Source organism: Nuphar pumila, chromosome 12 (assembly GCF_984573655.1).
Source record: "Nuphar pumila chromosome 12, dmNupPumi1.hap1.1, whole genome shotgun sequence".
NCBI classification, from domain to species: domain Eukaryota; kingdom Viridiplantae; phylum Streptophyta; class Magnoliopsida; order Nymphaeales; family Nymphaeaceae; genus Nuphar; species Nuphar pumila.
In genome coordinates this window covers 5813476-5831178 of record NC_143260.1, presented here as the reverse complement: position 1 = coordinate 5831178, position 17703 = coordinate 5813476, and the positions used below count along the sequence as shown (strand labels likewise).

General features: G+C 37.8%; 2 protein-coding genes across 2 annotated transcripts in view; both read left to right on the top strand.

Moving 5' to 3' along the window:
* Window positions 1–214: 214 nt before the first annotated feature.
* LOC149819779 (heat stress transcription factor A-4c-like) lies at window positions 215–4909 on the top strand. Its single transcript, XM_089983754.1, has 2 exons — window positions 215–1711; window positions 3475–4909. Exons 1-2 carry the CDS (start codon window positions 1496–1498, stop codon window positions 4645–4647), a joined length of 1389 nt encoding a protein of 462 aa, XP_089839880.1. The 5' UTR covers window positions 215–1495; the 3' UTR covers window positions 4648–4909.
* A 4488-nt stretch (window positions 4910–9397) lies between these two features.
* The window catches only part of LOC149819778 (uncharacterized), a 33554-nt gene continuing 25248 nt past the window's right edge, over window positions 9398–17703 (top strand). The window contains exon 1 of the mRNA XM_089983755.1: window positions 9398–10266. Coding sequence (XP_089839881.1) covers window positions 9398–10266 — 869 coding nt within the window. The remainder of the gene's footprint in view (window positions 10267–17703) is intronic.

The following is a 17703-nucleotide window of genomic DNA, read 5'->3' as shown; positions in this document are numbered from 1 at the left end:
ATTAAACTTTTACAACTTGTTTTTATTTTGGATATTTTTGGAAAAACATCGCGTATTGTAAATTTGTAACCAGTACTGACACACTTGTGTGAACAAAGCGGCATTTCCGTAATTTCGGCGAGAAAGGATTGCCCAGCGGAGGACCGCTCAGTAAAAAAAAAACTGTAACTCCCAAAAACGCGAACTTCTTCCTTCCTCTCACCTAAAGCCAAACGCGAACTCTGGAGCCTTCTCGTCAGAACTCTCCCTCTCTCTCTCATCATCCTCCCAAAAGCCACAATTTTCCTCCCCCGCCGATTCTGCTCGCCCGAGACTCTCTTCCAAGGAGTTCTAGAGAGTGCCCAATTCTCCCGTTTGGTTGGAGGTAACTCTTCTTCCGTTTTCGACTTCTTTCTCCCTTTTTCGTAGCATAAAATTTGGAGGAAAATTCGATTCTTATGTGGGGAAGAAAGGGAGAATTTCGATCCTGGTCACGTTTGGTTAGTGATTTTCACACTCGGATTGCCTTGATCGTCGAATTGAATTTGCGGGTTATCCATTCGGATTGCCGGATCTGGTGAATTGGTTGTTTATTCAATCCTCGGATACGATTTGGTGTAGATTTGATTATACGGATTTGGCTGATGAGCTGATCACAAGATAGTTGGTACCTCGTTTTGGTCCTGAGGTTGAAAAATTGCGGTTTTTTTATAAATTATTTCGGTGTTTTCGTTGAATTTGTGGAGTTTTTGCTGTGTAATTGTTGATATGTGGCGTGAAGGCTTGTGAATTGGGCATCGAAAATTGATGAGTTTGAAGTGGATATTGTTTCAGTTGGCAATATAAGTGGAAATAGGTTCATTTTGCAGTATTGATTTATATGGAATTAGCTTTGAGAAGACAATGCTTTTCATGTTTTAGAAGGGTCGTTTGTTGGCTGAACTTCAATTGGTCATGTGACAAGGACCATGGAAAGCAAACGGAGAGTAATTTAGTTTGATGTTGTTCATGATCTTTATGGTTTTCTTCTTGAAGGGCCTTGAAGGAGTGAGAGGAGGTTTATGTTGGCTTGTTGATGAGTTTGAGCTACTGAACTGGTAGCTTTTAGTCATTGATCAAAGTCAGAATTGAGGGGTTTGTAAAATTGATGGTTTTTTAGCTTTCAGCTTTTAGGACTTTATTTTCCTGTTTATGCAGCTGCCATACTTAAAATGGTACTGCATTCAGTGTGGAAATGCTTGATCTCTTTGGTGATGTGAAGGCCATTATGTTATCTGCAATTTTATCTCGGAAGTAAAACTTTAACTGATTGGCATTTCAATTAGCAAGCAAAGCACATAAATTAAGGGGATTCTGTGGGCGTTCTTGGTGGCTTAAACTTCAATTAGTTGAGAGAATCGAGTTGTTGAACTACTGGTTAAGGATTTATGTCAGCATGATAAGATGGTTTTCTTGAATAGAGTTTTCACGGTTTGGAGGTTGGTATTTTTAATATTTCCGGTTTGCTGATTGGAGAATGGATGGACCACAGAATGGTACAAGTGTTTCTCCTCCTTTTCTCACAAAGACATATGATATGGTTGATGACTCATCAACAGATTCTATTGTCTCATGGAGTGAAGGCGGAAACAGCTTCATTGTATGGAATCAGGAAGAGTTTTCAAGGGTTCTTCTTCCCAAATATTTCAAGCATAACAATTTCTCCAGCTTTGTTCGGCAGCTTAACACATATGTAAGCATAAAACTATTCTCTTATTTTGATGCTTTTCACACACCATAGGTTTTTATCTAGGTTTCCTATCATTTTCTTTTACTGAAATCATCTTTTGATGGTTCTGATCAGAGTATGATTATTTGATGAGTTGTGGTACTTGTACTTCTTATTGTGTGATTGATGTTATGGTGGTGCTTATTGAATTTCTTATCAACAGTAGGGTGTAATTACTTTGATTTGCTGGGTACCCAGTGGCTTATTTTATCAATTTTTTTAGTCAACTTGGTTGATTTGGTAAATATATAAATGAATAGTGAACGCACATTCCACCTCATATGGTTACATTGTCTACTTACCACGACCATGCATTCTTTTGCATGTGCCAACTTCTAGATGTCAATAAGGTTTTACAAGTCAAAAAGTGAGGCAAGGCAGTAGTAATCTGAGACACGGTGTAATCCTTGAATTGTACCAAAGCAGAAGCTTCAAAAATGAAGAGTCAAGCATAAATACAAGAAAACGTTTAAAGTTGCTTGAAATTGAGTTTCATGATTTTTTTTTATTTATAAAAATGGTGATTTAAGGATGGGATATTTACAGGCTATCAAAATTATCCAGATGATGCACTTTATGTTTCATATTCTCTGAAGCTTACGTCTCAAGGAATGGATGATTATGCTCTTAAAACATTGAGTGGCAGCTGAAATGATTAGCATTTATAGGAATTCCTTCAAAGTCAGAATGGACCAGCTGGTTGAACTGATTCAATTGGAACAGGTTGCTAATATTGTCTATAAGCCAATTTTTTCACAAGAAAACCAGATGACCTCATGGCTTACATACTTCATTGGTACACTGTGTGAACATAATTGGGATAACCACGTTATCCTAATAATACTCAATATATCATAATATAAATTAGTAATTATTTATTTCCTTTTTGTACTGTAGGCTTGTTTAGGTGGTGAAAACAATAAAGTTGTAGAAAATAAGATGTAAGATAAGGAAGTGCAAGTTTTTTGGAAGCCAAGCATGCCCTCTATGCTGCTTTTCAGAGTTCCAAACTCTGCACATGTGAATGTAGCTTATATAAACAAAAGTTCACAAAATGTAGTTCTTTCTAGCAACTTGTGAAATACTACAGTTGTTCTGTGTCAATTGTCATTTGCAAGTATATTAAGGGTGACCATCTATATGCCTTCTCAAAACAAACTAATCTTATAAAAGTACTTAGTTACCCAAATGCATGCAACTACATCAATGGTATTTCAATTTTATTAGGGGCAAAAATATGTGATGAAATTGTTGGAATCCACTAAAGGCTTCTTTAATGGACGTTGATGGCACATGGTGAGACAAACATACGTGGAGTAAGGTTTGAAAGAATTCTTGATGTGGAGGTGTCAGTTTAGTCGTTTGAGGCAACATATAAGCCTTGAAATGGTTTAGGTGTAAGCTTCAAGAAAAAGAAAAGTTTGGAAAATTTGGAAAAGAATGTAATATGAAAATTTAAGTCCATATCGATTAGAAACAACAATTTAAAGTAAATTCTACAGATTACATGATTTACTTATTAAAACAAATTCAAATTACATGATCATTAATCAGTACAACTTTGGTATGTAAGTTTCATAGGCCTCTCTCTCTCTCTCATTTGGAACAATTGGAAAGACTACTTTTTTCTTTTCCACTCACATTTTTTCTATCATTTTTCCACTTCGAAATGTGCCCGTTATGAATGCTATATTTTTTTTTGGAATAATTCCATTCTTTTGAGCCAGGGTTTCAGAAAAGTAGGCCATGATCAGTGGGAATTTGCAAATGATGATTTTATAAGAGGCCAAAAACATCTTTTGAAGAATATTCATAGACGTAAACCAATACACAGCCATTCTCTTCATCAAAACCAAGGACATGATAGTTCTTCAGCTGCATCGTTTGAGACAGAAAAGCAAGAGCTAGAGGAGGAAATAGAAACACTGAAATGTGATAAGAATCTGCTATTGTCAGAGTTACGTGGACATATTCATCAGCAACACAAATTAGATTTGCAATCACAGGATTTGGTGGAGAAGTTACAGCTTACAGAATGTCGTCAACAGGAGATACTGGCCTTCTTGGATCAAGTTGTTGGCAAACCTGAGATTATTTCCAATTTAGTTCAGCTATGTGAAAATTCTAAGTTCCTCTCAATTTCTAATAAAAAGAGAAGATTGCCCAATCCTGATAATTCTCTAGGGGAGGCTGATATGGAAGAGGTTCAAATTATGGCTTTCCAGACATCCGGAAAAGAGAGTTCTCCTTTTAGGCTTGGGCAGCAATTGAGCATAGAGGCATTTGACAACATTGAATCATCCTTGAACTTTCTGGAGGACTTTTTTTGCCATGTTGGTCATGCTTCTGGGGAAGAAATGGATACTGTTGGTGATACATGTCAGTCTTCTGTAGCAATTCTTACTGAATTCCATGCAATATCTGGGTATGCAGATGCAGTCTCACGTTTCAAATCATCTAGATCGCATGTATCATCATCTGCTTTAACAGACTTTGACACATCTCCCGAGTTAGTGGAATCCACAACTCACCGAGAAAGCACAGCCCTTGCTCCACCTGAACAAACAGTATATCCTCAACCATTAGCAGATTGGTTAAAGAGTTCATTGATGGACATGAACTTGATGCCTACTACTACCGAACTTCGAGCATTGAAGGAGCCACGTAATGGTTTGGCAACTGGTGCTGGAGCCCCAGCTGGAGTAAATGATGTATTTTGGGAACAGTTTCTTACCGAGATGCCAGGTTCAGTTGATACTCAAGAGGTCCAGTCTGAAATGCGAGGTAGTGATGATGGAAAGTTGGATAGTAAACCAACTGCAAATGCTAGTTTTTGGTGGAACAAGAAAAATGTTGTTCATCTGACAGAGCAAATGGGCCAACTAACACCAGCTGAGTAGAACTTAATGTTGACTTGCAATATCTGTATTTTGTTATGGTCATTGTATTATTTATGCCCTATGCTTCTTTTGATGGGTCATATCTAGGGATGCACAACTAACCGAAGCTCGTCCGTGCTTTAAATGAGCCAGGCTTGAACATGGTTCTATGGCTCGGACGAGCAAGCGAGCCGAGCTCGATAAGACTCAGTACAAGTATATATAATATATTTGCAATTCTATTTTCAAGTTATTATTAGTGTAATGTGTAGGCTGTTGGATTTTTATCAAAAGGCTCGTAGTTCGAATCCCATTTTTTCACTTTTCCTGCTGTTAATATAAAGTACTATATTATTTTCGGTGTTAATGACTAAAATATGTGCTTTGGCTTAGTGGTGGGTCACTTGGGAAACTTGAGAGAGGGTTAGGGTTTGAAACCCACCTTCAACAATAATTTTAAAAAATATTTTTTTTTGAAATGCCTTGAAGCTCGGCTCGGCTCGAGAACCGAGCTGAGTCCAGACAGTCATTCAAGCTCGGCTCCGAGCTCGAGCCGAGCTTGGACAAAAATGTTTTGCACCGAGTCGAGTTCGAACAGTCCAGGCTCGGCTCCAACTCGGCTCGTGTGCATCCCTAGTCATCTCGATTCTCTTGTATCAATGTTGTTGTGGGGATATATTGTTGACGCTTAGCATTTGAATAACTTATCATTTGAAGGTTCTTATGTTAAAATGGTGGCTCATTTTCTCTTATTAGACTACTTCATAAGATGCTTGTGCTGGTATTGTGCATATGATGACATCCCCTTTATGCCACCTAAGCTACGACTTAGCATCAAGGACCAAACTTCTGCTCATGCTTATCATTTAAAGGTTCTCATGTTAAAATGATGGCTCATTTTTATTATTAGACTACTTCATAAGATGCTTGTGCTGGTATTGTGCATATGGTGTCGTCTCCTCTATGCCACCTAAGCTACGACTTAGCATCAAGGACCAAACTTCTGCTCATGTTTTTATTTGAAGGATTTTCTGATGGGAAGAACCTTGATATTTAGTTCTGTTTATAGTCTTCACTTAATGTTTTTTTTTAATCTTACATGGTCTTAGAAACGAGGGCAACCAATTGGATTGTGGCATAAAAAGCAACTTGCCATAATATCCACCAGATTCATACTCTGCTAAGTCAATTAACTGCTATATGTTTAGTTATCAGTTCTTTTGCTAACTGGGCGAAGATAGTTGGTTTCGCAACTTCTGATTTTTGTCAGAGGGTGCCAAAATTTCCCCTACTCTGCCAATTTATATGCATCCAAGATGGCTTACCTATTTACTAAATGACTTGCCTTTGCTTCTACATTTCATAGCTGCTGCCTTAATGTCTTTTTTACATGCTAGCCAGTAATTCCTTTCTTCTATGCATCCTATTGTAATGTGATTAATAAAAGCAGTCAGAATTGCAAAACCTCCATCTTGGATCCGACTCATTTGCACCCCCCCCCCCCCTACTACTGATGCATCATCTGGTACTTTGTTAAACTTTTTTTTTGGGCTAGGCCAAAGGGACCCCTCACCCCACCCTCCTCCCCCCTTCCTTCCCAAATCACCGACTGCACATCCAATTGGTAAAACTCTTGAGGTTCTCCCCTACCTACCAGGAGTACATCAAGCTTCGATCTTGCAGCAAAGGACGCGCACGTGGGTTTTGAACTGTGGTCATCCCATGTCAAGTGATAAACCATGGTCCCTCCTAACCATGAGGGTGGAGCCCATGAAGAATTGTTTTTGGGTCTGTTTGTGTCAATGCAATAAAATGGTTTAATTCAATCCAAAAGTGACCGAACATAAAACTCATGTGATGAATCAGATTATTATGTTGGATCCATCGTTTAAATCTAGACCAGACATCTCTTAGATGGATCTGTTTCTGATCTGCTGTTAAAAACAGGTGGAATTAAGCAGGTGTTTTGTGGGTTATTTTCAGGAATGTTTTGATCTAGATACATTCATCACTTGCTCCAAACTGTTCTTTATATATATATATATATATATATATATATATTTACACGCAGAAACAACCCCAGGATCAGAGACTTAGCTGTGCTGGCTTTGCCTGCGGTACTTACGGTCACTGTCCTGGCAGCGTAAAACCCTTGTTTTGACCATTTTGCATATGAGGGTTTGATTATATGCTAGAATAGGTCGCGTAAGAACCAGGTGTACAATTGGATTGGACCTCATAGAAGAGGATATGGGCAAATTAACCATATCCATGCATCTTGTTCAAACGTTAGAAGGCCTCAACCAATTGACAGCACTTCAAACCCTTCTAACGATGAAAGTCTGAAACCAAATCGCTGGGTATGTAACTCGATGAAAATTGAACTTTGTGAATGTTGGGGGTTGGCTTGATGTTAGGCTAAATCCACATCCAAGATTAGTGGGTATGGATAGTAAGTCACTCTATGCCCATTTTCGTATCACAATGTGCTACTCTAAATCCAACACCTGCCCGGGTTGCCCGAGTGGCGCGGCGGACTTGGGGAAAAGGTGCTGACCATTTTGTCCTAGGTTTGACTCTCACCAGGTGTGTGGGTGCCTTTAACTGTTAGGCTTCATAAGGGCTTGTGTATTGGTGAACCCACTCCGGGTTTACCTCGTACAGCTCTAGCCCATTAAGTGACCTGGTTCTAGGCAAGGGTTCCTCAGTCATCAAGAAAAATCTGGTAGTCTAAATCCAACCCAACTTACCCAAATAAATGCTTGAATTTTTGTGGCAAGCTAAGTTGAGATGAACTCAAACTCATGATGAACCTGAGCCGAGATTGAGTTTGCTAATTTACAAAACAATACTTTTTAAAAATTGAAAATAGTAGAATTTTGACTCTAAACCTGCAGAGACAAGCTCAAACTGGCTCAATTATATAAAGTACATTGTTTCAAAGTTGTAAGCATTAAGCTTTGAACTTTAAACTCATTACTCCTAAGTCTGACACTTCAACCATCTACATTTTTTAAATATCGTGATATTTTCCCTTGTCAAGATTTTTATGGGAATGAGATTTGTGTCATTTATTCCAAAGTTGCAAAACAGGTTGGAGCTCCAACCTAGATCTGGTTCATATTAATGAGATCCCGACCAAATGTAGCCACATGACTCGGAATCAGGTCAGAAAATATAATCGGATTCGGGTCAGATTTGGGTGTAATCTAACCTTTTCTTCCCTTTTCCTCGATAGAACAAAAGATTTTACCCCCTTTGTTCTTTTTCCAGAGATCCATTACCACAAAACTTAGATTCTAATCAGATCCAGGGTTTCACCACAGATCCAAGTCAAATCCAGATCCCAATCTGTATGCACTCGGTAAGGACAGCAGTGTCGGGTCAGAATGACCGCACTATATCCAATCTGGTTTTCAGAGTGGCTGGGGCTGCAACTGTAATTGGATCAGACTCGGTCGGATTCAAACACTATATTTGTGGATATGGATTCTTAAAGTAAGATCTGAAATGTTATTTGGATCCGATTCGGATTTACCTATTTGAATCAGATTCACAACAGCATTTGAATCATCTTTGTTTGGATTTGGGTCTGATCTGATCCGTTTGTATCATTTACATGTAAAAACCTTGTGTTCACTCATTTTTAATGGGATCCAGTATTCCTCAACATAGTTTGGATCCAGATTCAACTTTACATCAGTGGATCTAATTCAGATCCAAACCATATCCAATCCATTTGCGGCCAGGGTTCAGGTGTAACCAGGTAGGGTCTTATTAGACCCGATTTTGAATCGGGTTCAAAAGTTGAACTCAAACCCGACCCAAACTAATTTGTGTTCCGGACCAGGTTTAGGTACGGCTAAAAATTGTGAACTCATATAAGTTAACGGGTTCGGGTATGTATCTGGTCAGGTCGAGTCTTCACTAGACCTGCTTTCTCATCAGGTTTAAGAATTAGACCAAGAACCGACTCATTTTGATTCGGGTCTGAGTTCGAGTTTGGGTATGGTAAAAAATTGTACACCAATATGGTTAACGGGTTTGAGTATGCTCGATTCGGTGTTAATGGGTTCGAGTTTCAGCTCAGGTCTTGACATGATTGGTATTTTAAACCTAACTACTCATCAAATATGTAAACTAAATAAAATCAGCTATTCATTAAGAAGATTATATGCTAACAAATAAAAAGTTTATTCACTGTTGTAAATAATGCCAAAATCTAAGTATAAAAAAAATATTTCGATACCAGCAAAATCATTTCAAGTTAAAATTAAAAGATATCAATTATATATCATATTTTTAAAGACGGGTTTGGATTATAATAGTGGGTCGAGTTTTAACGGGTTATGTTTGGGTTGGTTCACATATAAAACAGGCTTGGGTACATAATTAGTTCAAGTGTGAAGCGGGTTCTGGTTTGGGCCGGGTCAAGAATAAAAGGAATTCGGGTACATAATTTGAATAAGGTTCGGGGTAGTTCAGTTTTACGTTATGTAGAACCATTTGGGTCGGATATAAAACACGGGTCGGGTTGAAATAGATTTGGATATTTATTTAAATACACAAGACCCGATCTGTTTTTGTTACGGGTCTATTTTTTGGATCCGAACTAAACCCATGGATCTATTAAAATCGGGTTGGGCCGGTATAATCGGTTCGGAACGTCGGTCGAGTCGGGTATACCCGACCCAGTTACACCCATCCTCCTGGAGCCACAAGTCTTCAACAGAGAGAGAACCAAAAACCCCAGAGAAACCCTAACCCTAGAATGGCTCGCCATCTCTTCCCCAGAGCTCGTTATCTCAACGCCCTCCGTAACTCGCTCGCGCACAGAAAACCCATCGAAACCCCTCTGATTCCCTTCCCTTTCCCTCTCCAAGAAACCCCCTTTTTACCTCGCCTCCGCCACTCGATACCCACGTTTCCCAACCCTAGGTTCTTCTCCCTTTCGACTTCCGCGACAATCTCCGACGAAGAAGCGGAGAATTCTGACTCAGAGGATGGGAAAACCGAGAGCATCGATGCCACTTCCGAAGGGAAAAAGAAGGCCTTGTTTGAGTTGTTCAGCAGCGAGACGCGGAGTTCTGATTCCAAGAACGAGAAGTCCAAGAATGGGAAGTTTAGGAAGAGGGATTCCCGCCCGGGGAGGAAAAAGAAACCGCTGCATCAATTCGTTAGCGAATCCGCAGGGTTGATCCCTAAACCCGACGAGAGCGAGGAATTGGAAGCGGAAGAGAACGAGGAGGAGAAGGAATTGAGGAAGGGAATTGATGAGATGAAGAGGAATCTTCTGGCTTTGGAGCGTAAGATGAAGAATCTGCAGAAGAGATCTGGTGGTAAGTCCAAGAAGTTGGTTTCTTTGTTTGAAGCGTCGAACTCGCCGAAAGCAAAGCGGAGCTCGAAGCTGGTAGGCGTTGATGCATCGGCGGGTTTAGCTCCTGGGTACGTTAGCGCAAAGGACTTCCCGCCCGAATTGGTTTCGTTCGTCGAGCGGCTGATCGAGGAAGGGTACATGAAGAGCGCAAACTTTTTGAACAATGGGAAGCTGGAGTTGGACTTGCTGTGCTCCTCTTATGCGCGGGATTTCGTGAGGTCGGCTGCGGAGAAGTTTGGGCATGATCACCAAGAGGTTGCAAAGTAAGCGATTCTTTGGCTTTGGCTATTTAATCTTGCTCTCTCCGTGTCTCTTTCTTCCCCCCTCTGTTCGTGATTCATTTTGGTTTGAGAGCAATTTTGTTGAAATATTATTGTGAATAAAGAACTCCGCCTGTGTATAACTGTTTAGTTATACACTGCCGGTCCCAAGCCCGGATAAAGGAGGAGGGTTGCTGTAGGCCAGTGACAGCCAGCATAAAAACTTAGTCATACCCAATATGAGAATTTCGTTGGGGCGTTCCCTACTGAGCGACGCACTCTACTCTATAGGCCCGGAGGCGGTGATAAATGGGCAAGGGTTGCTAGGTCGTTGCCCATAAGCGATGCGTCACACCGGCGCCCGGGTGTGGTGTCAAATAAGCAAGGGTTCCCTCACTTTGTTGGACGGGTGGGGGTAAAGAAGTTAGTCCAAGACCATAAAATTAGGTTAGCCACTTGGAACATAGGGTCTTTAACTGGTAAGTTGATAAAGTTAGTAGATGTTATGCATAGGAGAAAGATTGATATTTTATGTCTACAAGAGACCAAATGAGTATGTGAGAAAATATAAGTGATAGAACCTTGGAGATATAAGATTTGGTATAAAGGAATAAATAAGAATAGGAATAAGAATAGAGTAGGGATTGTTATGAGTCGTGAGTTTGTAGATAATGTAGTTGATGTCTGTAGGAAAGGTGATAGGATTTTACTTATTAAATTAGTATTATGTACGAATATTATTAATATTATTAGTGTTTATGCACCTCAAGTAGGTTTAGATGATTCCATTAAGCGTCAATTTTGGAAAGATTTAGATGGAGTAGTACAAGGGATATCTTATGGAGAAAAGCTTTTCATCGACGGTGACCTTAATGGACATGTAGGCATTAGTAGGGATGAATTTGAGAGTATCCATGGAGGCTATGGTATAGGAGAAAGAAACGAAAGTGGAGAAAGGATTTTAGATTTTGGTTTGTCTTATGATATGATCTTAGCAAATACTTGGTTTAGGAAGAGGGAGTCTCACCTAGTAACATTTAAAAGTGGGGTTAATACGAGTCAAATAGATTTTTTCCTACTTAGAAAGAGAGATAGAGGCTGTTGCATCGATTGTAAGGTTATACCGGGAGAAAGTGTAGCTACACAACATAGAGTCTTAATTTTAGATCTTAGAATTAGACAATGCCGCAAAAATGATAGACATAAGATAGATCCTACAATTAAGTGGTGGGCACTGAAAGGAGCTAAATAAGGAATGTTTGTAGAGTAGGTAGTTAAGGAAGCTGATTGGTGTCTCGAGGAGGATTCAAAATTAATGTGGAATAAGATAGCGGGTGACATGAGAAAGGTGGCTAAGGAGGTACTGAGTGAGTCTAAAGGCGGTGCACCGCTAGGTAAGGATACATCATGGTAGAACAAGGATGTCAAATTAGCTATTAAGGTTAAAAGACAATGTTATAGAAATCTAAGTAAGAGTCGTGATAATGAGAATTTGGAGAAGTATATGATAGCAAAGAAGGAAGCTAAAAAAGTAGTTCGAAACGCGAGGGATAAGGTATATAAGGAGGTTTATGACAAGTTGGATACCAAAGAGGGCGAGAAGGATATTTATAGGCTTGCAAAGATGAGAGATAGAAAATCGAGGGATCTGGGTATGGTTAGATGTATCAAAGATGAAACGCAAAGGGTTTTAGTTAAAGATGAGAAGATTAAGGAGAGATGAAAAAATTATTTTGCTAAGCTATTTAATGGAAGTCATGCTCAGGATATTAGAGACTTGTCCATTCCTTTTCATGAGATGAATCGTGACTTTATGCGCAAGATTCAAAAGAAAGAAATTATAGAGGTTTTGAAGAAAATGAAATCAAGAAGGGCAGTTGGCCCAGATGGTATACCTATCGAGACTTGGAAATGCTTGAGAGAGAAAGATTTAGAATGGTTGACAAATCTTTTTAACAAGATTTGACGGACAAATAAGATGCCTAATGAGTGGAGGAAGAGTACTTTGGTGCCTCTATATAAGAATAAGTGTGATATACAAGATTGCACAAACTATCGTGGTATAAAACTCATGAGTCATACTATGAAACTTTGGGAGAGGGTGATTGAGTCTAGGTTGAGGAAGGTTGTCATGATATCGGAGAATCAATTTGGTTTTATGCCTGTAAGATCAACTATGGAAGCTATACATCTTCTTAGACAACTTATTGAGAGATATAGAGAGAGGAACAAAGATTTGCATATGGTTTTTATTGATTTGGAGAAGGCATATGATAGAGTACCTTGGGACGTTCTCTGGTGGACAATGATGAAGAAAGGTGTTTCTCTCAAGTACATTAGTATAATTAAAAATATGTATGAAGGAGTAGTAACCAATGTCCGCACTTGTGGAGGGGTGACAACTAATTTTCCTATAACGGTTGGGTTACATCAAGGATCTACTTTAAGCCCTTTCCTATTTGCTATAGTGATGGATGAGCTTACGAGATCAATTCAAGAAAATGTGCTGTGGTGTGTGTTGTTTGCTGATGATATTGTTTTGATTGATGAGTTTAGAGCTGTGGTTAATGTTAAGTTAAAATTATGGAGACAAACGTTGAAAGCAATAGGTTTTAAGTTGAGTAAGAGTAAGACAAAATATATGGAATGTCGGTTTAGTAAGCAACGAGGTAGTGATGGGAGTGTAGTGAAGCTTGGTGAGCAAGAAATACCGGTGGATGATTGTTTCAAATATTTGGGATCTATCATTCAAAAGTATGAAGAAATTGATGGAGATGTAAATCATAGGATAAAGGTTGGGTGGATGAAATGGAAAAGTGCAACTGGAGTGTTGTGCGATCGTAGAATGCCATTGCGGTTGAAGGGAAAGTTTTATAGGACGACTATTAGGTCCGCTTTACTATATGGTACGGAATGTTGGGCTGCCAAGAGACATCTTATTCAAAAAATGAGTGTAGCTGAGATGCGTATGCTTAGATGGATGTGTGGAAATACAATAAAATATAAGATTCAGAACGAGTAGATACGTAAGAAGGTAGGCGTTGCACCCATTGAAAATAAGATGAGAGAGAATCGTTTACGGTGGTTTGGACATATTCGGCGAAGGCCTAATGATGCTCCAGTTAGAAGGATGGAGAAATGAGAAAATATATTAGTTAAAAGAGGTCGGGGTAGGCCTAAGAAGACTTGGATGAAGATGATAGGAAAGGATATGAATGCTTTGAACCTCACCGATGACATGGCATTGGATAGAAATGATTGGAGGAGAAGGATTCATGTGGAAGACCCAGAATGATTTTCTTTTTTGGTTCATATCGCTGACCCCAATTGTTTTGGGATGAAGGTGTAGTTGTTGTTGTTGTTGTATTATTGTGAATAAAGTAAGCAATGCTTTCTGTCTCTTTTCCCCCCTCTGTTCGTGATTCATTTTGCTTTGAAAGCTATTTTCTTGCAATATTATTGTGCATAAAATAGGCCATTCTTTGGCTTTGACTATTTGGTTTTGCTCTCTCTGTCTCCCTTTTTCCTCCTCTTTTCGTGATTCATTTTGCTTTCAACGCTATTTTGTTGCAATGTTATTATGCATTTCTGGATTTGTGCATGCTCCTTTTTTCCTTACCGATTTTAGACTGAATTGAAATCTTATATAGTTATATTGCATGAGAAAATCAAGTGGACTTGGGAGAACCTCATCTTCTTCAGGTTTATTCCTTCCAATATATGGTTTATGTTTTAATCATGTTGATATGTGAAAGAACCGATGCCTGGACATAAATGATTTCAGATCATGGAAAGTCCCATGAAGGTGCATTGGAAAGAACATGTTGATACCCTCCATTTTATGTTATAGGTATCTCTAGTGTGCTGTAGGTCATATAGGTCAGTAGAATTAGAGAGCCACATGATGGTTTCAAAGCCTGATGATGCATCTTCATGGTTCAACATTAAGTGGTTTATTAGAAGAAATCCACCAATAGTAGATACTTATACTAGATAAAGTAAGGGTACATGGTCACTTTGGGTTGCTTGATTGTGTCTGGTATTTGGATAGATTTACCAAAGAAAAAATAGTATGCCTTTTCCTTGACCGGTTAGTTAAGGGTTACATTTGATGTTAATAGTTTGCAAATAGAATCATGGAAATGTCTTTTCAACATATGATTATGTATTTCTGAACTTGATAAAAATAGGGATCATAGTTCAAGTTATATAGGGATGCAAATGTAACGAAACGACTTTGAATATATTAGGTTCAATAATGAACCAATACACATGCACATAAAGTGCGAATATACCCACTAAAGGGGAAAACACACCCCACTAAAGGGGAAAACACAAGCACATAATGTGCTAACACAAACCCACAAAGAGGCAAAAATGCCTATAAGGTATAAGTTGATATTATTGAAAAAAGGAAGGGTGTAAACACCCATTACATGGAGCAAAAGCTCCTCCAAAGGAGTGAATTAATTACAAGGGGGAGACCCCTATTTATAACAAGAGAGGAGCCACATAGGGGGCTCCCAAAGGAGTCGTTGGGGAGCCTCCCTAGGTGGCGCAAACCACAAAAATGAAAAAATAAAAAAACAAAAACAAAAACAAAAACAAAAAGAAAAATAAAATTACAAACATATTCCAAATGAAATATGCGTAAAAAGGAGAAATGACTAAACTACCCCTATGCCTAATAATAGAGAAACATATATATTATATACATAATTAGGAAGATACATATGCATATATACCATATATGTATATGTATCATCCTTTATATATATAAAATATATATAAGATTACAAAGATTCTATGATACATTTTAACACCTCCCCTCAAACTTTGCGTGGGGGAACGAAAAGATTGAAGAATGTAAGAGGAAGAATCTCAAGGCTTCAAGAGCCTTCAGTCCGAAAGCCATTGAAATTTGCAAATGTCTTCCTCCAAAGTCTTTAACGATGAGCACCTTTCATGATCTATCCAAGGTACTTCTTTTCCTCTCATCTTCAAGATCCTGTGGAACAAATCAAGAAGAGGTCCAAGTAAAAGATATCTTTGCACTTTAATCAAGTGAAATATTCCAAATAAGATGAATTAACCAAAAAATCATATCATATAATTCTTCCAAAAGTAATGGTGCAAAAAGATATTCTATGCATAATTCATCACAGGATTTGATGGAACAAGATAATTATTTATGTATGCAAAATGATTTTAGAAATCCAATTTCTTATAATCATATACCATGTTGAAGAGGGAGTGAAAACGAATTACAAGAATGCATAATGCATTCATAAAGTCCAACATTGGACAAACATAACCTCATAACGAGGAATAACATAATTGTCCACAAGGGACACCACAAGAAGCCTACGAAGAGACATAAGTTGCACATAATTGATTGAATGAGGGCCAAAAGGCCATAATGAGCATATGCATACAATATCATGAAATGAATCAATACCTAAAAGAGTCATTAATGATCATGCTCCAATCATACTTTAGTCAAGTAATATTACATGAGCCGATAAGATAGAAAGATAAGTGTTATTGATTTTAGCAAGTCCTTTGAAAACGATTTCAAGAGGGAAATGCTCAAGAGCATAAAAAAAGAGTGTATAAAACACAAGAGTTCAAAAGGTTTTAAGTCCACTTAAGAGGCAAAATAATGAGAGTTATTTGAGTAGAGAACCTTACATATTTAGAAACATCTCACTCAAATGATTGCAATTACAAAAACTCATTTTGCATATCAAATATAAAAGGTGACCAAAAAATCAATTTGATTTTAAAATATGCATATTAATGATATGATTCACTTGTATCTTTAAAAGACAAAATATGAATGAAATTTCACAAATTTCATCAATAATTCATCCATTACAAGCAACTATCTCATTAGTCCTCCAAAACATATAAATCAAGTGTATAAGCTATTAGATCAAGAACATAAATATAATGCCATTAAAGGCCAAGAACACACACAAAGGTGTGAAAAAAAACCTCTTGTCTACATGTAATAATACTTGAAATGAGTGCATCAACGATAAGACCAAGAGAATACACGCCAACATGGACCAAAAGCATCTATTGTCTACGTAAAAATACACTCAAGACCAAGTATGTTCAGCTACTAGAACAAGAGTATCAAGCCAACCATGGGCTAAAACACAATACATCTCTTGTCTACATAAAATGACACTTGAAATGAGTGAAAGAAGTCAACCATGGGCATACATCTCAGCGACTAGAACAAGGACACAAATGCCAACATAGACTAAAGATCACACACCATGGTGTGAATCAACGTGCCTTGTCTACATATAATAACACTCAAGTTAAGTGTGTTCAGCTACTAGACCAAGAGAACAAAGCCAACAAAGGGCTACCAACACATGATGGTGTAATAATGTCTTGTCTACATATGATGACACTTAGATAAAAGGTATAAGAGGAGAAGACTTTTGAAGCAATAAAACTTGTAATGACAAACATATAAATAAAACCTTGGACAATATTTTGAAAATAAATATGTGCACATACGCACAACAAGAACACTTGGAACACTTGTGCACATAAGCACAAAACACTAAATCACAAATGTGCAAATGCACTCATAAGATTCATAAGCAATAAAAGGTTGGGCAATAATCCCCAACATCATTGAATTAAATATACCTTAAAACATTTAAGGTTCCAAAACACCATATATCCATCACATTTATATATAAATAAGAGCATCCATAAGATCAATGGCCAAAAGAAAATGAGTGACACACTCATAATTAGAGATCATATAACAAATCATCTTAGAGTCCCAAGGTGCCCATAACTCACCTCAACAACCATCTTTAATATGGTAATTGGACAATCTAAAATGACATAACACAAGGTGCCCTTAACTCACCTCAACAATCATCTCTAATATAACAATAAGGCCATACAAAAAGGATTGATGCATTATATAACTTGTGATGGATAAAAACAAATGTCATAAAAAGACAAAGAACACTTAGGGGAATCATTTTCCAAATATGTGATTTTACAAAGAGGGCCGATTCAAAGGTCCAACATAATTAATCACAACAATATGCCTTATAATAATTTTGCATAAATACGAAATTATGTTCAATCATGATCATTATCAAAAGACTTAATAAACACAACATGAAATATTTAAGCAATGTCATGTGTGAGGACGGATTTGGAATAATCCAAGAATCAAATCAAGCTTTTATAAATTGCAATTATATGCACACCAAGATGTAGAATGACAATAATCTTAAATGAGCAAATTTAAGGCAACATGTAACAAGATATTGTGGAAGCACTTATAATGATAAAAGAAACAATCTCACAAGTCCACTAAGGGACAAACCCTAAGGAAGACAATATATATCATCTCTTTATTGAAAAGAGAGTACCATGTGAAAATGTCTATGAATA